At 38.2% G+C, this 23,523-nt stretch overlaps 1 protein-coding gene across 6 annotated transcripts in view; it reads right to left on the reverse strand.

The window, feature by feature from the left end:
- Positions 1 to 23,523, reverse strand: part of BRAF (B-Raf proto-oncogene, serine/threonine kinase) — a 177,808-nt gene that overhangs the window by 17,743 nt on the left and 136,542 nt on the right. For all 6 annotated transcript variants that reach the window (XM_013049714.2, XM_045063071.1, XM_013049713.2 and 3 more), the window contains 4 exons: positions 23,117 to 23,293; positions 5,069 to 5,115; positions 4,151 to 4,269; positions 258 to 389 (listed from right to left, as the gene is read on the reverse strand). In XM_013049714.2, coding sequence (XP_012905168.2) covers positions 258 to 389; positions 4,151 to 4,269; positions 5,069 to 5,115; positions 23,117 to 23,293 — 475 coding nt within the window. The remainder of the gene's footprint in view (positions 1 to 257; positions 390 to 4,150; positions 4,270 to 5,068; positions 5,116 to 23,116; positions 23,294 to 23,523) is intronic.

Raw genomic sequence — 23,523 nt, forward strand, 5'->3', positions numbered from 1 at the left:
GTGAGCGATCTCCACGGTGGCAGCTCTAGTTTCTAGTCAGAACATCAGGAGCTGCACTCTGTGACCACACTCAGCACTGACATTTCAAGGAAGGCCTTACATGCTGTCACTGCCAACAGTCCACCAAAGGTTTCCACAACTGCAACAAAGATCAAGATAACCATCCTTCATGTCCACTCAGGACTCAACACTTCTAAAACAAAGTGCAGTCTTTATACAAACAGTAAAATAAACCCCAAGAGACCGTAAATGTTTACCTGGTCCCTGTTGTTGATGTTTGAATAAGGTAACTGTCCGGTCATCAATTCATATAGAACAATCCCAAATGCATAGACATCTGACTGAAAGCTATATGGGTTTTTATCTTGCATCCGGATCACTTCTGGTGCCTGTTAGAACACAAGAAGAAAAATATTCTTGTTTATTCTTCAACTAAAAAGACTGAAAAGCAAATTATTGCAATTCCCAGAACAATGCTTTTGTCATTAGATAATCCATCTAATATGCAGCCCATTCTCTTATTAATGGGCAAAGAAATAAAAATGATTAAGAAAAAAGATGCTAAAAATCTTAAAAAAAAAAAAAAAAAAAGAAAAAAGATGCTCAGTGAGCTCTGCAAGAGGCAGTATTACCTGAGATTCCATATGAATTACTAAGACTTTATAATTTTATCGGCCATCCTCCTTCTGCACAAAACACTGTCACAAAATACTGTGCAAAATACTGCATAAAAATTGCTATCTGAATCTGTCCCAGGACTAGTCCTGTCAAGAGTCAGTTCCTGTTTCCCATTCCTGATTCAGTAAAGAAATACCGAAATGTGGTCCTAATGGGTTTGGGGGTAGCACTACCACTACGCTGCCGGCCTTAGAATTTAAGTGTTCCCATTGGTACAATGGTTCTCGTCTCAGGGCACCTTCAAGACTGACAAACTCAAACCTCTTTCCTCCTTCCAAAAGCATTATCAACACGAACGCTTTATTAACAAAAGCGAGAGGCAGGAGGTCGATTTAGAAGTTGGTAAAAAGATCCTGGCCTCTTGCTTCTTGGGCAAAGAAAAAGATCAAACCACATTTGCTACATTTCTTGCACATTTGACTCACTGTACTCTACTGCTTAATTTCTTATTGGCTGGGTTCATGAACTACAATAAGTGGTTGGCTAAATATAAACGTAAAAGAGTTCTTTCACCTTGCATCTTCTGTACTGTTCCATTTGGAAGAACTGTTTCACTAGAGAAACTGCAGAGTGTAAGTGAAAGCTCTGGGAAAGCCCTGATAATTAAGCATAAATGGCTGGAGGACATGGGACAAGATTCCTGGTCACTGGTCAGACTATCTCATGAGGCAGGCAATGGCGCTCAGCCTCACCTGCAAATCACAATCACCTGCGTGCTCTTTAACCTCTCAGTGTCCAGACTACTTTCCAGCCCAATAACGTAACAACATTACATCTCTTGTTGGGATCCAAGCACTGCTGATTTTTATAGCTCCCAGATGATTTTAATGTCCAACTGAGGTTGAGAACCACTGACAGAAGATGTGTGGGAGATCCTGATGAAGAACGGGGAGGGGGGGTGAAGGAGAAGACTGTCTACTTTTGTCAAACATTTTACTGCTGACTGCTTTTAATAATAAGGTAAAAAATAAACCACATACAGCTGTGATGTGATGAACAAGTTAGAATACTGAGAGGCTGGTTATGATACAGGCATAATTTTAAAAGCCAGAACACAGTTTTGAGAGGAACAGAGTAATAAATGAAATTTAATAAATAAAAAGAACTAAACGGCTTTTTTAAAATTTAGTTTTACCTCTACTGTTGTTGGTAGATGGCTTGATGAAAAGTTGCATGTCATCTATTTATAAGAAATGCATGACTGATCCTCAATTAATTTAGTGATTTAATTTGTCAAAATTTTCATAAAGATTTCTTTCCCCTCTAAGGTAAATAAAAAAGGTTGAGAAGAATTCAGATGATTACATAACCTTAGTTCTGACCAAACCGCTCTCTACTAGTCTACGGATGCTCCATATTTGGTTTTGAAGGCACTATCAACCCAAAAGTTGAGTGTACAACCCAACAGTTAAGTGTACTACGGTTAATCTCTTGTATTAAAGCTCAGCTTGCTTGAATAAAGGATGAACCAATTGACCTAGGTATCCACAAAATAGAAATCAGAAGAAAATACACAACTTTATGTTATAATAATCTGCTAACTATATAAACTAAGGTTTTTGAAAAAGGACAAATCTGGAGACTTAACTGAACCTCTCTCCCACACTAGTTAAAATAAACACACTTTAAAACATGTATCAATTGTTTCTTCTTAATTTTAGATTTTATAATTTCAGTATTTAAACTTTGCCAGTCTGGCCCTTCCTGTGATACACTGCTATCTTGTAACAAGATGTGTGCCTTAAAGGTGCATGAGATCCAGACTACAATGATTAATTAGCCTCTTGTTTATAAAATGGTTTACTAAAACAATTAAAATTTATTAAAGAAACAAATCTAGCTAGTTCTAATTACTGAATCTTAGAAACAAAAAAGGCATTAAAAATCCACTAGTCCAACCAACATTAAAGATGGAGAGACGTGGAGGAGGTTAAGAAATGCACAGATTGAGAGTCAAACAGAGCACTAGAGTACAGATCTCCTAACTCTAAGTCCAATGTACCTCTTCCACCTTGTTACTTGCCTTCACTCCAGTTAAGTTTTTTTTTTTTAATTTAAATTCAATTAGCCAAGGTATAGAACATCGTTGGTTTTTGATATACTGTTCCATGATTGATCAAGCTGGGTGATGGGCATTAAGGAGGGCACATAATGTGAGAAGCACTGGGCATTACACTCCATTTATTATTACAAGAAATCATAGCTGAATTTAACCCGATGCTTACTTGACTAATTCAGATGTCTACCTTGCAATTCCCCTCTTGGAGACTGCTACAGATTCAGGGAATTTATGCAAACGTGGCTTCAAGAGCCCTTGCAGCTTCCCTGTTTCCAGATTCAATCATTTAAAGTTTCAACTTTGGGGGACATTCTATATTTAACTAAGCGCAGCAATTCTCAAACTTTTTGGTCTCAGAACTCTTTTAGTCTTGAAAATTACTGAGGACCCTAAGGAACTTTTATGTGGATGATATCTATGGGTATTTAACATATTTAAACTTAAGTGGGAAACTGTTAAAATATTTAGTAATTTCATAAATAATAAAACAACAGCCATTAGATGTTAACACACATCACCATTTTTAATGAAAAGTATGTTTTCAAAACTAAAAAAAGTTCAGAGAGACCAATACTACTGCAATTCTCTTTGACTGGTTTAACAGCAGCCAATTATGGTCATGTATTTGCTTCTGCATTCCATCTGTTGTGATACGTCATTCTAGTTGAAGAATATGAAGAAACATCTGGTCACACAGAGATCACCTTGGGGACCTCCAAAAGGGTCTTAGGGCCCCTTTTGAGAATTGCTGTCTTAGAGGGTGATTCCTATACCTGCCCTTTTCACAGCCTGCTGAAAGTAATTGCACAGACATCTTCATTCCCTTCTTTTCCACACAGCAGAAATAGGAATAAAGAAAAAGAAAGAGCTATGCAGGGCAGTACATGGCTGACAGTGCTAATTTTTTTTTGGGGGGGGGGGTCTTTCCTCTCCCAGCTGCCCCATAATTATAGGTTCTTTCTAGTCTAAAGGAAGTAACTTTCCAATTGAGGCTTAAATAAGATTGTGAAACCACCTCTCTCTTAAAAAAAGTAGTTCTCTTAGTAAAAACCTTAATAATTGCTGCAGATCATACTTGCTGAAATTGCACACTCTTTTTTTATTTTGGAAACAGTACATAGAACATTTTGAACATAAAATATTTTAAGGAGACAATTCTGGATAAAATTTAAACAGTGTTTATAAAATACATATTTTCTTGTTTGAAATATAATGAAATTGGTTTCATAATATTTTTAAAGATAAAGAAAAAATTAAAATATATTTACATAAAAAGTAAGATCAACATTGATTTTTGTGAATACTGGGAATTATGAAAATACTACAGTTGAAACCTTCAAAGATCTTCTAGTAACTCAGCAGCATCTCAGGGTCCAAAAATTTAATTATTGGAGAAATAGCCTCAATTCTTACCATCCACAAAATGGATCCAGACAACTGTTCAAACTGATGGGACCCACTCCATCGAGATTTCACTGTGGCTAGACCAAAATCACCTATTTTTACTGTGAGGTCTTCATGAAGAAAAATATCTGAGGGGTAGTAAGTAAAGGAAAACAATAGATCTCATTTTCCTAGCAAAGCAAGCATTATAAAAATTTTAGGTAAGTGATCTAATTTCTAGAATGCTGTAATATGATTTTCTCTTTTTTTTTGGTAAAACTGATACTCCTTTAAAAAGTACAGTACTTCATATTTCCTTCTGAAGTTAATGAATACGTTTTTAAAAATACGGTTCTATTTGGCCTATGTGACCTGCTTTTAAGATTTTTAGGGCTAGAAATGTGGTAGGATGAGGTGAGATGCTTTCCTACCTACATATATGGGAAACCCTGAAACTTTCCCACTAGATTTTAGTAGCATAGACCCAGATACACTTTTGGCACTGCTGGGAAAGCTACAAAGGTTCTTCACTGGAATGAAGTCAGCTGGCAGACAGGGTCTTGATCTGGGTTTATGGAAGAAGAAGAAACATTATGGTTTTCTCACCTCATTGTAGGTAAGAACCTTCAGGTACATCTCAACTACCGCAGAACAGCATCAGAGCACTGAAAGAAACGAGTTGGTGCTGACGGAATGTAAGCACACAATCCTAAGAGTCCGACTATTAGAAAGACTTGACAGAATTTTTGGTAATGCTCCCATGTTCAGAAACCAAAAGCATGTTGTAGTACCCTGCTTTACTATGCTGTCATGCAAACCCGCTCATTAATTCCCTTTACATTATATTGAACTTAGCATGAAAACTGTTTTTACATAATGTGAAGACAAAATGCAGAAGAAAAAGTCAGGATGTTTTCAAACTTCGCAGACAAATTTCAGGAAGGATACTATTACTCTTGAGGTCTCTGTGGATGATTGACTTGGCGTGTAAGTAACTGAAAAACAAAACATCATTTTAACCTGAGTAGGGGTAAAGACTCTGGCCTCAAAATCTATAGAACATATTTAGGGGTGTAAATAAAGACTTAATCAAAATCATGACACAATTGCAAACTGTACATTGTGATAACCCCTTTACATAAGAAATCTTAAACTATAAATGAATTTAGGATTATAGGAACATATTACTATTATGGTACAGCCCAAATCTTGTGCTCTTAATATTAAAAGACTTTGCTTTATCTTTTACTATTTACCAATACAAACCTTTCACTCCAGTCAAGCCTATTTAGCCATGTTCTTTAAATATACCTTGGCATTTAATCCCACCTCTGCGATCAATGCTCCCCTCCCAAACCCAACCCCAAATCAGCTTTCATTCTATTTCCCACCTATTCATATCTATCCTTTAAGACTGAACACACATTCTAACTCCTGAACGAAGCTTTGCCATGACTAACTCAACTGAAAGTGATCTTTCACTGTTGAGTTATATCATAATTTTTAATCAGCTTGATTCATGTATTTTTCTCCTCTATGGTTCATTTTTTTTTTCAGAACATAGACTCCACTAGAATATGAAAATCTGATTGATAATTTTAAAGGTAGTAATTATACATTCTTAAAATAACTTCTTAAAAATATGGAGGACCTTTACCACACATGGTAATCATTCAGTTAGTCTTACAATTAGTTACTAATGGCCACAGTAAATAACTGTTGTTAATTAGTTTAAAAATAGAGTAGAATAAGAGAAAATTAAATAATGCAGAGTAACATAAATTTTCAAAACAAGCAAACAGAAATAGTGAGGCGCAAACCTGCTACATTACATAATGTCCAGAGTGATCTATCTTAAAGTCAATGATAAGTTTAAATTATCTGTTATCCGTAAAAACTGCTTTAGTTGAGTTCACTGAGGGTTAGAGCTGTGCCTAGTTTTTTGTTTAATCTCCACCTAGCACAGTGCCTGGCATGTGGTAAGTATTCAACATGTCTGTTGAATCAACTAAAATGAAATGCATATAATATCCTAGTCAAAGTAATTTTACTTCATTTAATTCTGGAAAGGACAGATATATGAGACATCTAAAATTTGACAATGACCATTAAGAAATAAATTTTGCGTTAAAATGACACTTTAAAGTTCAAATGGTATATAACCAAAATTATGTAATGAACACTTAAAAATTGAAGAATCATAATAATTAAGCTTTATTTATGCTTTCTCATCTTCATGTAAAGTTCCCATTTTCCCAAAGATCAAGGTTTTAAAACTTTCTTCTCAGATAAAATTTTTATTTTAAATGACTATTGATAGAAAGGAACTCCTTCTCCTCCAATTACTCTCCTACATCACTGTTTATGTCCTTCACAGCATTTACCACTGTTGTCATGATTTCTTAAGCCCAGTCTTGTCCCACACTACATCACATGGTCTCTCTGAAGCTGGAAGAAAATATGGTATCAGTTATAGATTTCATTTGCTTAAAAAGTTCTGCAGTGACACAGAATGGTACAGACGGAGAAACAGAGGCCTCAATCACAAGTTTTTTCAAGATGGGGAGACCTTGTCCCGACCTCCATTAGAAAGAAAGGGGAACAAGTGGTCACGGTATTCAGTGGTGGAGCTCAGTGCTTTGGTCAGAGATCTGGTCTTTAGTGCATGGAACAGGTGTTGGTCTTTGAATAGAGATTCTGTCTCCTATGAAATTAAAAACAGCAACAAATGGGTGGTAGATATGAATATGTGGAGGCATGATGAAGTTATAAGGGAAGATAAAGGTGTTCTTGATGGTGTCAATCTTTTCAGCAAATCTGATACAAAGAAATATAGCAAGAGTAAGGTAGGTAGCAATTAACTAGAAGGTTGAGGAGAAAAATTTTCTGACCACGAAAATACTAGATAATTAGCAAGATATGATTACTGAGCTAGTGATATAACCTTAGTAGAAGCTGGACAGCATAAATCTATTAAGACTAAAGTTGTATATAGCTGTAACTTGAAACAGCGCCACCTTATTCTTGTGTAATCCTTTATTGTTTAAAAACTACTTTTCTTTTATTTCACTTAATTCTCTTTTTGTAACACCTCTGCAAGAAAGGCAGTGAAAAAGCAGAAATCCAGATCTATATAATGGATGGTTCGAAAGAAAAGGTACTTAAATTCCCTAGATGGGAAAATGGAATGAGTATCATACCCCATATCTGTACATAATATAATGTTCCAGCGTAATTACTACCCTATATAATTCTATAAAGGCTGACACTAAAACATCATTTTCTTTTTTAAAAGATTATATTTATTTGACAGAGATCACAAGTAGGCAGAGAGGCAGGCATAGAGAGAGGGGGAAGCAGGCTCCCTGCTGAGCAGAGAGCCCGATATGGGGCTCGATCACAGGACCCTGAGATCTTAACCTGAGCCAAAGGCAGAGGCTTTAACCCACTAAGCCACCCAGGCGCCCCTAAAACATCATTTTCTAAGCACCAATCAGTTATAATGAAAGCTAACAAAGGAAAAATAACTGGCTGAGGGTAGGGAAGAGAACAAGAAGAAATTAACTTTACTACAGATGACACAGAAGTGTATCTATTATTTAGGGGAATTAAACTGGAGGCCCTTCTTAACTTTTCTAAGATGTTAAAAGATGTTAAAGAGAAACTTACAGGTTTATAAAAGCAGCAGGAAAGAAAAAGCATTCTATAAACCAAATGAATATCATATACTTTTGAAAGGCTTTTCTTTTTATTTTTTAAAAGATATTTATTTATTTATTTATTTGACAGAGAGAAATCACAAGTAGACAGAGAGGCAGGCAGAGAGAGAGAGAGAGAGAGAGAGAGAGAAGCAGGCTCCCTGCTGAGCAAAGAGCCCGATGTGGGACTCGATCCCAGGACCCTGAGATCATGACCTGAGCCGAAGGCAGCGGCTTAACCCACTGAGCCACCCAGGCGCCCTCGAAAGGCTTTTCTTAGGAGTTTCTTTCCTTAAAAAAAGAAGTATCCACATACAGAATCATATAATCTGAAAGCTGGGCAATCGTCTACTAAAATTTGTTCTTTCTACTTCTTTTAAGTTATTATCCAAGAATCAGTTTTCTAACATTCTTTTTATAGCTTAATAAAATGCCCCAAGAGTAAATACAATACTCTAACATTTGATCTGATGAACATAAACTAGAGTGACTCTCATCTTCATTTTCTCCTTGAATGTAAAACCTGAAACCATGAAACTCCTAGGAAAATAACACAGCTAGCAAGCTCTTTGACAAGAGTTTTGGTAGTCATTTTTTTGGATTTGATACCAAAAGCAATGGCAACAAAAGCAAAAATAAGTGGGACTACACAGAACTTAAAAAGCTTTTGCACAGCCAAGGACACAAACTACCAACAAAATGAAAAGGCAACCTATCAAATGGAGAAAATATTTGCAAACCATATCTAATAAGGACATATCCCCAAAACACAAAGAACACGTACAACTCACGAGTAAAACACCCAAACAATCTGATTAAAACACAGACATTTCCCCAAAGAACACATGCGGATGGCCAAAAGGTGTCCAGCATCTCTATGTATCGGAGTAATGCAAACCGAAACCACAACGAGATATCGCCCCACACCTGTTAGCATGGCTATTACCAAAAAGACAAGAAATAGCAAGCAGTGGCAAGGATGTAGAAAAACAGGAATTCCTGTGCACTGATGAAGGGAACACAAGTGGTGCAGCCACTATGGAAAACACTGTGTAAGTTCCCCCAAAAACTTAAAAACAGGATTATCATATGATCCAGCAATCCCACTTTTGGATATATATCCAAAAGAACTTAAATCAGGATCTTAAAGAGACATCTGCATCCTCATGTTTACTGCAGTATTACTCAGAACAATAGTGCCCACGAATGAATAAAGAAAATGACACTCACACACACAAATATTAGGCGGCCACAAAAAAGGATATCCTACTATTGGCAATAACATGTATGGACCCTGAGAGCATTACGCATCATCAAATAAGTCAGAGAAATACAAATACCACGGGATCACACTCATATGTAGAATCTAAAAACAAAATAAAAATCAGATTCACCTTCACCTTCCTTAAGGTGGGTTAAAAACATTTTATCAGCCATTATTGTGATTACTATGGCAGCCAGAGTCACTGTACTGACTCCTATTAAAATTACATTCAGTTACAACCCTAGAGAGCTATTGTTCCCGCCCTGCTCCTACAAAACAGTTTCCCCATCCTAGATTGGTATGTATCTCTCTCTTTTTTGGAATTGGATGTCGTATTCTGTAGACGTGGCCTATAATTCCAGCTTATTAAAATTTCAGTTCTCACTAAAAAATAAGTTTTATAAGACCAGTGTGTTAATGAAGTCCTCAACTAAGTTCTCTGTAAATGTGCTAGTCACAGTCAAGAAAGAAATGAAACGAAAATCTCCTTCTAGCTTAGTAGTTTCAGGTATGATCATTACACAGTTCTGAATCTAGTTGAATTCTCCACGCATGTTGCACCTCTTGATCATATGCGCAACAGTATCATGAGAAATAACACTCAAAAACCTTGCTATAATGCAAATACTATGGCTACATGTGCCATAGTATTTGCCCGCTTTATCAGTATATTTACAACAGCCAAGTGTCTCTCACTTATGTTTACTGTTATTTTCAACCAAAGAACTGGTCCACAAAACATTAGCATTTCAGTCCTCTTTCACTAATACTACACGGTTTCAAAAAGTGCATCAGACTTCACATAGCAAGCTCGCTCTCTCCTCAGCCAGTTACAGAGAACTCAGCAGCCGACTGGACTGGGATGCATGATGGTGGAGACAAGATGATATCTGATCCAAGCTGTTTCAATCACAGTCTCCCTCCTACTTTGATGCCCTCTAACTCCCCTCATAATCACAACGTGGAAAGTAAGCAAGATTGCAGGGAATGATGTTCTGCTACTCCTCTGTAGTCAATAATCATTTAGAACAGTTAAAGTCCCTAAAAAGTGAAGTTCACACATTTTTCTAGCTGTGATCCAAAGTGGCCTAAATTCTGTTTTTAGAGTTTTCAGTTTCTATTACTTAAAAAAAGAAAAACCAGGTTTGAGGTACAACTTGTATACAACACAAAATGCATCCAATTTTATGCAGAGTTTGAGTTTTGACGACTGTATGCACTTGTATAATGACCAGCCACAATCAACATGAAGAATATCCATCACCCCCCAAACTTTCATGAACTTCTGCAATGAAACACTCCTCAGTTCAGGCAAACCACTAATAGTGATTTCTGTTACTAGAGATTAGTTTTGTCTTTTCTAGAATTTCATATAAACAAAATCCATGGCTTCTTCGGATCAGCATAAGGATTCGAAGATCCGCACACTGGCCGCACGTGGCATTACAGGGTATGGATATCCCACAACTTAACCACGGACCTGTTGGACATTTGGGTTGTTCCTCATTTTTTGTCAATTTTGAGTAAGATACTACAAACATTCAAGTACAAGTCTATGTTGTTGACTTATGTTTTCACTTTTGGGTAAATAAGTAAGATTAGAATGGCTCATGTGGCAATTTTAACTTTAAAAGAAACTGCCAAGTGGCTTTCCCACCCATTTCAGATCCTTACCAAGAATGTGTAAGAGTTCTGGTTGCTCTGTATCCTTGCCAATACTGGGTATAGCTGCTTTTGATTATAAGCATTCTAGTGGGTGTGTAGCAGTGTCTTAGAGTGTTAATTTGCCCTTCCCTAATGTCTAATCATAGTGAACATCTTTACATGTGCTCATTTGCCATTCTTATGCCTTTTTAATAAAGAACCCCAATCTTCTGTCCATTTTCTTGTTAGGCAGTTTTTCTTATTACTGAGTTGTAAGAGTTCTTATATGGTTCAGATACAAGTCTTTTAATTAGATAATGTATCTTGCAAACATTTTCTTCAAATCTGTAGCTCATCTTTTCATTTTTCAACACTGTCTTTCAAAAGGCAAGTTTCAAATTTTGATTAAATACCATTTATTAATTTTTTCTCGTATGATCCTTACTTTTTGTGTCTTAAGAAATCTTTGCCTTTCTTTAGGCTACAAAGATTTTCTCTTATGATTCTTTTAGAAGTTTCACATTTTCAGCTTTTAGTCTTTGATCCATCTCAAGTAAATATTAATGTCTTATGTCCAGTAAGGGGAAGTGATTTATTCATTTATTCTATATGGATGTCCAGTTGTTCCAGTAATATTTGTTGAAAGGATTGTCTTTTCCACATGAATTGTGCCTTAGTGCCTTGTTAAAAAAAAAAAATCAACTAACTCCTCTTTTCCCCCCAAAACAACTGACCATAGACCTATGGATATATTTCTAGGCTTTCTATTCTATTTTTTGATTTATACGTTTATTCTTATGCCAGTATCACATGGTCTTGATTACAGTGGCTTTATACAAACTTGAAATCTAACACGAAATGTCCTTCAACTTTTTCAAAATTGTTTAGACTATTCTAGCCATTGCATTTCCTTATACATTTTATGATCAACTGGTCAATTCCTACAAAAAAGCCTGCTTAGATTTTGACTGGAATTACAACGAGTCAACAGATCAATTCGGGAAGGATCTTAACGGTATTGACTTTCCTAACTCATGAACATGATGTTTCTATGTTTTTTGTTTCCTAACTGGGACCTACATTAGAGAGGGTATAATCTCCCTTTGGAAAATCAGACCTTCTAAAGTAAAACACTGGTCTAAAAAAACATAAAAGAATCCATTATAAACATGCAATACAAAAAACCATGTTGGGTGCCTGGGTGGCTCAGTCAGTTAGGCACTGGCCTTTTTGGCCCGGGTCATGATCCCAGCTGGGGTCCTTGATTGAGCCCCACATGGTGGTCCCTGCTCAGTGGGGAGTCTGCTTCTCCCTCTCCTTCTGCCTCTCCCCCTTCTCATGCTCTCTCTCTCTCTCCGTTGTTCTCACTTGCTTGCTCAAATAAATAAATCCTTAAAAAAACCCCACATTACTCTTTGAAAAATTCATCTCAAACATACACAAGTCCAAAATCAGAAGCACAATATGTGTGTGTGTGTGTGTGTGTATTTATTTATAAGAGCAGGGTAGCTCAATGGAGGAAAGGACAGTCATTTCAATAAATACTGCTGGGATATCCATGTGGGGAAAACAGTCTTTAACTGTTACCTCATACTAAACCCAAAAACCAATCTGAAGTGGATTTAAGACCTAAAACCAAAAGCAAAAACTATCAAAGTTCTAAAAGAAAACAATTTCTACCACCCTCACGTACACATATAGCATTTTAAAGATTTCAGGATATTTTTGCATCATTAAGTTTCATAACCTTCATGTTTCTTTGTGAGGCAAGCAAAAAGGCAATAATTCTACTTATGTTGATGGGAAAACCACAGCCAAGAAGATTTAAATGACATAAAACCAGAGAGTTGTAGGGGAAAGGGCATGGGTTTTGAGCACACAAGACTTGGGTTCAAATTCTAACTACATCTCTTACTAGCCATAGGACCATGGGTACGTTACAAAATCCTTATTAGCTTCAAATTCCTAACCGAAGAAATAGAGGTAATAATGAGCTTGAAGGAGCTCTTTCTTTTAACACATGTTTAGTGAAAGCCCCCTGTGTGCTAAGCAACAGCTGTTCTAATCTTGGAACTAAAGCAGAAAATTCCCACCCCAAGGTGCTTACGTTTTAGTACAGAGACAGAAAAGAAAAAAGATGTATTAGTAGAATATACAGCATCCTGTAAGTAGGGAAATGCTGAGTTGCAGGGGGTTGTAATTCTAGGGCAGGGAGGGCTTCTTTTCAAAGGACTTTTGATTAAAGACTGGAAGGAGAGGAGGGAAAGAGTCATGCTGATACAGGACAAGAGTACAGCAGGCAAAGGAACTAGCAAGGGCAAGGTCCTAAAGCAGGGCCCATGTTCTAGTAATGGCAAGAGGGCAAAGAGAAGAAAATGAATTGAGAGAGGTAATACAATAGCGGGGGGGTTGTGGTGGTGGTTACTTTGAGGAAGTACTATTATAAGGACTTTGACTTTCTTTCTGAGTGAAATGGGAGACACTGGAAGGGGAGAGGAGCTAAGTCCCAAAAAGACCATTCTAGGTGCTGTGTTGAGAATCAACTGAAGGCACGTAAGGGAGGAAGCAGAGCTCTAATCCAGGAAAGAGATAATGGTGGCTTCCATCAGAGTGAATAGCAGAAAGGGTGATGAGAACTTGTAAGATTCCAGATACACTTTACAGAACGGAGTGAGGGGTGCCTGGGTGGCTCAGTTGGTTAAGTGTCTGCCTTCGGCTCAGGTCATGATAGAGCACCATGTCAGGCTCGCCTCTTAGCAGGGAGCTTGCTTCTCCTCCTACCCCTGCCTGTTGCTCCCCCTGCTCACTGGTGCTGTCAAGTAAATAAAAAAAATCTTGGTGGGGGGGAGAAACAGTGTGGACAGGAGTTTATTTTATTTTTTTAAAAAAATTTTATTTTTTTATTTGAGAGAGAGAGAGAGCTTGAGAAGAGAGGATCAGCAGGAGAAGCAGAGTCCCTGCCAAGCAGGGAGCCCGATGTGGGACTTGATCCTGGGACTCCAGGATCATGACCTGAGTCGAAGACAGATGCTTAACCAATTGAGCCACCCAGGGGCCCCAGGACAGGAGTTTATAATAGATTGGTTGTATGGTGTGAGGAAAAGAGAGGAGTCAACGATAACCATCAAGTGTAGACATCAGCAGCAACTCTGACGGAACAGAGTTGCCAGTTACTGAGATGAAAGGACTGCAGAAGGGCAGGCTTGAGGACAAAGGTCAGGTCCTCAGTAGGAGACATACTAAATTTGAGATATCCATTAGATAATCAAGAGATGTGGAGGAGACAGTTGGATATGACAGTCTGGAGTTCAGAGGAAATGAAGGGGCTGGAGACTGGCATACAAACGGTAATTAAATGGTATTTCAAGCCCTGTATCTGGATGAGATCACCAAGGAACGGAGATTCCTGGAGGGCTCCAGTATTTAGAGAGGTTGAAGAGTTGAGGGAGGGCTAGCTGGAAAGGAGCAGTAACTAGAAAGAAAACCAAGAGAATATATCTTAAAGCAGTGCTTCTCAAATTTTAACATGCATACAAACTATTTAGGGATTTTTGTTAAAATACAGTCTCCAATTCAGTAGATCTGGGGTGGCACCTGAAACTCAGCATTTCTAAAAGCTCCCAGGTGGTCCAGATGCCATTCAGACTGGATCCTGAGCAGTGAAGGATGAAAGATGGGTTTCACTGGAGAAGGGTGTGATCAACCGCAGCACGAACAGACGGAGGACTGTGCATCTAACCACTGATCTACTGAGAGGTCTTTCGCTGGAGTATTGGGGTAAAAGCCTGACTGCAGTGGGGTCCAAGATAAAAGGGGAGAAGAGAAATTGTAGAGTGAATATCAACAACTCTCCTGAAAAGTTTTATTGTTTCAAGAAAAGAATGAGGTGATAGCTTGAGTGGGAACTGGAATCAAGGAAGGGGCCTCCACAACTTTTTTATTATGAACTTTTTAAGAACAAAGATGGAAAAGAACAGTATAATAATCACCCTACGCTAACCGCCTAGATTCAACAGTCAAATGTGCATTTTAAGAGAGATTTTTTTTTTTAAGATTTTAGTTATTTATTTGACAGAGAGGAGAGAGAGCGAGAGAGGGAATACAAGCAGGAGGAGTGGGAGAGGGAGAAGAAGGCTCCTCACTGAGCAGTGAGCCCAATGTGGGGCTTGATCCTAGGACCCTGGGATAGTGACCTGAGCTGAAGGCAGACACTTAATGACTGAGCCACCTAGGTGCCATGTAAGAAAGCTTTTATTTTATGTTTTAAAAGTTTTTATTTATTCATTTATTTAAGTAATCTCTACATCCAACATGAGGCTTGAACTCACGACCCTGAGATCAAGAGTTGTACGCACTTCTGACTGAGCCACCACACATGCCAAGAAAAATTTTTTCAAATAGGAGAAAATCCAGTAGATAAGGAAAAGCTGAAGATGAATAGGGGAGATTTACTCAAAAGATGTTCGTGAGTAAGGGAAAGAGGATGGGGATCTAGCACACTAAATGCAAGGGATGGCTTTCACTCTTACTTCAATAAGCCAGAAACCGAGCATAAATATAGGTGGGTGGGTAGATGTGGTACGTGGGGCTGCTTTTCTCAATGAAAAGGCAAGCAAGGTCACCAGCTGACTGTTCTTGGCGGAGAGGTGTTGAAGGTTTGAGGAAAGAGAAGGGAGGACATCATCTAGGAGAGAGGAAGAACAAACAATCTAAAAAAAAAGAAAAAAAGGAAGAAAGAAAGAAGTGTGGTTGCTGTATTACATTAAGGGTCCACTTGAGGTGTTGAAAGGACTGACTAAAATAGAGAAGCAGTAAGGTGTAGACGAGTATACCCTGGAGCCAAAGAGTCGGGAGCAAGTTACTCGAACTCTCTAAACCTTAGCTGCTTCGTAAGTAAATGGGGATATTAACAGGATGTACCTCACATCCTGTTGAGGATGAGGGCTGAGGGCTGCAGGAGATAGTGTACATAAAAGACACATAATGTCTGGCACATAGTTAAGTACTTGCTAAATTACCACATATATATATATATATATATATATATATATATATATATATATATATAAACAAAGACACAGTTGGTATAAAAAAACCAGAGGGAGAAAGTAATTTACTAGTATGTAGCAGAGGTGGGGTCACAACATACTGACTGACCAGTAAAGATATATTTTCTGAGTGTTCTACAGTGACTATGTATCCCTAAAATAAGTTCTATTTTAAAATTAAGAAAAACTGTACCAAAGGCCATCACTGTTGCAATCACTCATATTTCTCACCATAATTAATCCTGTTAAAATTTTTACACATAGGCCTTTCTTCAAAGTTTATACTTAAAAAACCTTATGAAAGTAAAATACAACATGGAGTCTTTTTTTAATTGAAAGACAGAAACAATCAGGAAGGGATAGGTAAAGCTTTTAAAAAGCCCTTCTCTCCTTGATAGCTGTCCCCTTCCGCCATTCTTGTAGACAACTACTACCGAATCTAGTATGTATCTGCTAACCCCTATTTTAATACTTTTGTATGCATACACACACACGCGCGCGCTCCTAAAAAAATTATACATGTGCACTTATGTTTTGTTTTTAAAAAGTGGTTTCATGCTTTAGCTTGCTTTTCTCACTTGACACTATATATTTTTTAAATTTTTAAAAAAGATTTTATTTATTTATTTAAGAGAGAGCGAGAGAGAGTGAGCGAGAGAGATCGCAACACAGAGAGAGAGAGCAAGCACAGAGGGAGAGGGAGAAGCGGACTCCCCACTGGGCAGAGAACCCAATTCGGGACTCAATCCCAGAGCCCTGGCACCATGACCCGAGCTGAAGGCAGATGCTTAATGACTGAGCCACCCAGGTACCCTATATTTTAAAGCTGATACTGATACATACGTAATTCATTTCTGCAATATTTTATTTATCCAAGTCCTCTGATGGACATTTATGTTTCTAATTGTTCACTTTTACATATTTTCCTGTGACACATCTCCTTCTATATACTATATCTTTTTTAGAACAAAACCTGGTAATTTCTGGGGGTAGCTCAGGGATTTCGCATTTGAACAGAGACTTCTGAAGTGTCCCCAGCATGGCTGGCCGCATCAGGTGTGTGCCAGTCAGCAATTCCCCGGTTTACTGACACGGGATTTCGTCAGAATTTAGGTATTTTGTCAATTCCAATGGGCAAAAAATAGTACTTCTTTTAGTTTGTATTTTTTCTTTCTTTTTAAAAAAGATTTAATTATTTATTTCATAGATATACAGCGAGAAAGAGAACACAAGCAGAGGGAGTGGGAGAGGGAGGAGCAGGCTCCCCACTAAGCAGGGAGGCTGATGCGGGGCTTGATCCCAGGACCCTGGGATCATGACCTGAGCCGAAAGCACATGCTTAACTACTGAGCCACTCAGGCACCCTTAGTTTGTATTTTTCTGATTACCAGCAACCTCTTTTCTGTTATTATTCTTATTCATTAGAAAATCATGTTCACTATAATTATCCTTTGATTGACTGGAATTGTTTTCAATCATAAATACATGTTCACCATCTTTCCAGCTTTAATCTACCCTTCTGTCTTTTTTACAGTTAGGTTTATTTTTAAATAAGGAAGGCATACTCTTCATTATTTAAAAAAAAAAAAATCGTGAGGGTTTGTCCCCAAATTAGTTTTTATTATCTTTCTTCAGAATATAACACTTTTGTGTATAACAACAGACCACAACTTTGTCTTGATTTAAAATTTAGTAAATTTTCTGATAGGGCTAAATTAAAAATTATAGCATAAATATTATACTAAAATTAAAAGTCTGGCAAAGAAATGGCATGATAAATTGACCATTCTTGAAATTTCTTTCTTTTTTTAAAAAATTCTATTTATTTATTTGATAAACAGAGATCACAAGTAGGCAGAGAGGCATGCAGAGAGAAGAAGGGAAGCAGGCTCCCTGCTGAGCAGAGAGCCCGAAGAGGGGCTTGATCCCAGGACCCTGAGATCATGACCTGAGCCGAAGGCAGAGGCTTAACCCACTGAGCCACCGAGGCGCCCCTTGAAATTTCTTTAGTAGCAATATTCTTTTTTTTTTTTTTTTTAAGATTTTATTTGTTTATTTGTCAGAGAAAGAGTGAGCGAGAGTGAGCACAGGCAGAGTGGAAGGCAGAGTCAGAGGGTGAAGCAGGCTCCCTGCGGAGCAAGGATCCCGATGTGGGACTCAATCCCAGGACGCTGGGATCATGACCTGAGCCGAAGGCAGCTGCTTAACCAACTGAGCCACCCAGGCGTCCCTAGTAACAATATTCTTAAAATGCCTTGGCCCTTAGGCTGAATCAATGACTGTCAGGTGAGAAGATGATAAACATATTATACTGACCCTGATTCCTAGAGTGGGACTGTCACTCTCTACCCTGAGAACAGCTTCACTCTCTACAGGGAAACCTAGGAATCAGAAATGATCCTTTACTGATAAAGACAGAACCACAAAGAAAAAATGTCCCCCATCTGCTTATATCCCATAATCCAATAAAGGTGACACACTTGAAACTCCCAATGATTCAACCTTCCTAATTACTGAAGGTTTTATATGATGACAGATTGCAACCCCAGCACCTCATACAATGAGTTAGTATGCTCCTTACTCTGCTACACCCTCTGACTTCAAAATACATTTCAGAAAGGAGTCACAAAAGATCAACAGCATCTGCAAAACACTCAGGGGGCAGACTATTTTAAACGAGGGCTTTGAGGAGAAGTTGTTGTTGTTGTTGTTGTTGTTATTATTATTATTAGGCAGCTATTTAAATAGTCTGTGGACTGATCGGTTAGCTACATTTAGCTTGCTCTGTCCTTTGTGAAATGATGCAGGAAGACAGGGAAGGAGGGATCAGACATTTAAAAGTTTAAATAACTGCAAAGCATATAATTTGCACTGGACTAGGATATTAACATTTTAACATTGTTGCTGTTGTTGTTATTATCCAAATGTTCCTTATAAACCATCTGTTCTTGCTTTCTGAATAAAAATTCTTCTTTTATCTGAGGAAACAGATTTTGGGGGGAGAGGGGCATCTCTGCTCCTTGTATTGTGTTTATCCCCAGTTGCCCTTTTATTTGAAGATTTTATTTATTTATTTGACAGAGAGATCACAAGCAGGCAGAGAGGCAGGAAGGGGAGAAGCAGGCTCCTGCTGAGCAGAGAGCCCGATGTGGGGCTCGATCCCAGGACCCTGAGATCCTGACCTGAGCTGAAGGCAGAGGTTTAACCCACTGAGCCACCCAGGCACCCTGCCTTTTTATTTTTTTAAGATTTTATTTATTTATCTGAGAGAGAGCGAGAGCATGAGAAGGGGGTCAGAGGGAGAGAGAGGAAAGAGAGAAGCAGACTCCCCAATGAGCAGAGAGCACAAAGTGGGGCTCAATCCCAGGACCCCAGGATCACGACCTGAACTGAAGGCAGATGCTTAACCAACTGAGTCACCCAGGCACCCCCCTTATTGCCTTTTTAACTCCCATTTGTTTTGGTCTCTGTCACTGGCATTCAACACTTTAACACCTGATGTTTGATGATCCAGAGATAATGTCTTACTCAGACTGAGTGAAGGTCCAACGAACTGCCTGGAAGGTCTGAGTGTACAGATGGGCTTCTTGTTTTTGAACTTTCCTGTACTGGTCTAGGTGCAATGTCTGATGTCACTACCTCTGGGTTTGTCCTCTTGGCTGTTAAGGTTCTTCAGAGAAGACTCTCCCAATCTCCTGCCTGAAGGGGCATCAGGTTTCACTGCCAGCTTTCTGGGAATCACTGAAAAGAGAGCGCTGGAGGACTCTCCATTCATCCTTCAGAAATCAGTCACTCAATCCTCCTGCTGCGGGCAAAGTACCCAAGTCCCTGTTCCCAGTCCAGACACAACTGGTATTCCTCTCTCCAGAGAGTAAATGTCTACTGTCAGGGAAGGCATGAGACAGTCACCCAGGGACACAGAGTGGGAGACGGGATTCAGAGAAGACTGCCTTCTCACTTACGTGCTGTCTCTCTTCTGAAGATACCTGACACTGCCAATTCCTGAGACTTCTGAGGAATCCCTGGTATAAATAAGGCTGGTTTTCATTTCCCTACCGATTAAGTCCATTACCAATTCTCTGTCAACTTTCTGGCTTTCAAAATGTTGTTTGTTTCCTTCCTGTCTTGTTGTCTCCATTCTTATATGTTCAGGCTTAAAACAATTCCTTGATTATAGTTTCAAGAGACAGCAAAAATTTGTCACCTTAACTGAAAACCCACATCTTGCCAAAGCCTTTGGAAACTAAAGATGTGTTAGTATATTTAACTACAGTTGCGTGTTACTGTCTTATTAAGAACGGAAAGGAAAAACAGGAAATGTATCTTCTATGGTTAAAGCTGATAATAAAACAACTTTGCTAGAAGGCTTAAAATTTATAATTAATACTTTTTTAGCATTAAAACTGGGATAAACTGATAGGACGATCTGCATTCATACCTAGGTATACTCATTATATAGTTGGTTACCAAGTATTTCAGAGTAGACAGAAGTCAAGGTTATGCTTATAAAACTCAGACTGCACAGCAGTGGGAACATATTGCCTCTTCAGTGACTATTCCCCAGACTACAGAACTACTCCATTTTGATAATGTTATCTCTGTGGTCACTTCTTGTCTTTATCTGTACTGGTGGTTCACTGACCCATCAAAATTTCTCTCGTTTTTTTGTTTTAAGATTTTATTTATTTATTTGACAGAGAGAGACAGTGAGAGAGGGAACACAAGCAGGGGGAGTGGTAGAGAGAGAAGCAGGCTTCCTGCTGAGCAGGGAGCTCAATATGGGATGTGATCCCAAGAGTCTGGGATCATGAGCTGAGCCGAAGGCAGATGCTTAATGCCTGAGCCACCCAGGTGCCCCCATCACAATTTTTTTTTCTTTTTTAAGATTTTATTTCTTTTTTTGACAGAGAGAGAAATCACGAGCAGGCAGAGAGGCACGCAGAGAGAGAGGAGGAAAGCAGGTTCCATGCTGAGCAGAGAGCCCGATGTGGGGCTCGATCCCAGGACCATGAAACCATGACCTGAGCCAAAGACAGAGGCTTTAAGCCACTTGATCCACCCAGGCGCCCCCCACCTTGCATCACAATTTCCGATACTATTCTTTGTTGCTTCTGTGTACAGCAAAGCCTTTCCCCTTTGTTATTCTTTTATTACTCTTTGACTATTTTCCCTCTCATTGATTCTTTTTTTTTTCATTTTTTAAGATTTATAGAGATAGAGCATGAGGAGGGGCAGGAGCAGAGGGAGAAGCAGACTCCCCGCTGAGCAGGGAGCCCAACATGGGGCTGGATCCCACATGATGTGCCAAAGGCAGACACTTAACCAAATGAGCCACTCAGGCGCCCTAACACTTCAGTTCTGATATGAGAAAGATCTGGCCTCTCTCTCTTCCAGAAGGTAAATCTATCAATAATATGTGCAATCATTCTTTCATTTAACAAATATGTATTGAGTATCTATTATAGGCCAGGTCCCGTCCTAGGCATTAGGGATAAAACGATGAGCAAATCAAAGTCTCTCATCTCATACAGCTTGTATTCTAGTAGGGGTGACAGACAATAAACAACTATGTCATATAGAGCTGGGTTGTAAAACAAAATGGGAAGAAGTAAAAGAAATGACTTCTTCATGTCACTTCAGTGTGGGGTAGGAACATTAGTTATATAAGGTGATGACAGAAGGCTTCTTTTATTTTTTATTTTTTTAAAGTAGGCTCCTCGCCCAGTGTGGAGTCCAGCACGGGGCTTGAACTTAAGACTCTGAGGTCAAGATCTGAGTTGAGATCAAGAGTCAGATGCTTCACCGGCTGAACCACCCAGGTGTCCTGAGAAGTCTTCTATTAAAAGGTGCTGTTTGAACAGAGACAGAAGGAAGAAGCTCTATGGATATTTGTGGACTAAGTACCCCAAAGAGCAAAATAATAGGTACAAAGGCCATAAGGAGGCAGGTGGCTTGGCTTGCTACAGAAAACTGTTGGGATGGGAGCAGAATAAGCTTTTTTTTTTTTTTTTTAATCAATGTTTACTATTTTTGCCACGGTTTACTCTCTACAAGACTTTAATATACCTTTCAGATTTGAACACACTCAGATTCTAACTTATATGAGAGGCTGAAGCTGTTTTAAGTCTAGTGGATAAGTGGGACGGTTACTGAATAGGTAATCATTTGCTGCAATAAGCATTTTGGCTGAACAGAGCCTTGTAAACAATCCAAATTATAGATACACTGCCTAGTTTGGACACAAAGAGGGTGACAGTTCAGCAGGAAGATGTAAAAGCCGGATCTGTTTTTGAGTCCTGGTCTTATGCTTACTTGCTCTGTGATCTTGAGTCATGGCCCTAATAGCAGTACACAGATACACTTTTACCCTTTTATTCTAATTTTAAAATGTAAAAACATAGTGAATATGGGGAAAGAACAATGGCTTGGGAGTAGGATTCTGAATTAAACACCTTTGCTGCTACTTATTAAATGTGTAGCCTTAGTCATTTAAAAGCCCGAATTTCCTTATCTATAGAAGCAAATAAAAATATGTACTTTATAAAAACATTATAAAGATTAAATGACATAATGATCAATGCATGTGAAAGCCATTTGTATACCATAAAATGTAAATTTAAGATACATACATACTTTTTAAACTACCCATAAAGCTTTCAAACTTGTATCTTACCCATTTAAAATTCATCTAAATGTTTTCAAAATTTATTAAGTTTTACTTGATTTATCTTTTCATTTGTACTTAAGAGTTGCATGCAAAATTTCTTCTTCCCAGTTGGTTCCCTTTTTTGATTGATGATAAATTCTATTCAAATAATTTTTGATCTTTTAAATTACATAGCACAATTCAATGGATATGAACAAGTCAGCTTGAAATCCCCCAAAAGGGTCAGAATGCAGATTTTCATTTAAATTTATTTCATTCAGATGACCATTTTGTAAAGATAAATATGGGTATATGGAGAAAATAATTTGAAAGGATAACTTAACAATCATTTTGTACACTTCAGTAATTGTTAATGACTTTTCAGTAGGGTTTTTTTGTTTTTGTTTTTTTTGGCCTGTTTTGTTTTCTGAACCTCTACTGCTAAACCACTGCATGCTAAACATAAATTTGCAGTCATGTATTTGCTATCAAATACTTGAAGATAGTTTTTGAAGACTGTACTAGAGATACCATTTTATTTCTTAATATCACATGGTTAGACATTAGTTAAAAGTGTCCATTTGTTACCAGACAGTAATTTAAAAAGGAACCCAAAAGAGAATTAGCTAAAACCTTTAAAATACAATCAGTGGTCTCAAAAATATTTTACAAGAGATTTAACAGAATGGAACTTACTCCATGCCCTGTGCAGTCTGCCGTGCAATATCTATAAGCTTGATCATCTCAAATTTGGTCTCGATGATGTGGAGATGGTGATATAAGCTGGAGCCCTCACACCACTGGGTAACAATAGCTAGTTGGGGCTTTGTTGAATAGCCCATGAAAAGTAGGATATTCACATGTCGAGTTTTCCTGTAAAAGGAAAAGTGTCAGTAAATACTAAGGTTGATAAACTTCAGGAAATCTTTAAAAAGTCCCAAAACAGACTAATTATCAGTAAGATGATGTTAGAAAAAAGTATTTTAAAAAAGACAACAGAGGGGTGCTTGGGTAGCTCAGTCAGTTAAGCTTTCGACTCTTGGTTTTGGCTCAGGTCATGATCTCAGGGTGGTGAGATGGAGCCCCGCCTCCTACTCTATGCT

The sequence above is a fragment of the Mustela putorius genome, unplaced genomic scaffold (genome assembly GCF_011764305.1).
Source record: "Mustela putorius furo isolate JIRA1106 unplaced genomic scaffold, ASM1176430v1.1 tig00003845_pilon_pilon_pilon, whole genome shotgun sequence".
Taxonomy (NCBI): Eukaryota; Metazoa; Chordata; class Mammalia; order Carnivora; family Mustelidae; genus Mustela; species Mustela putorius.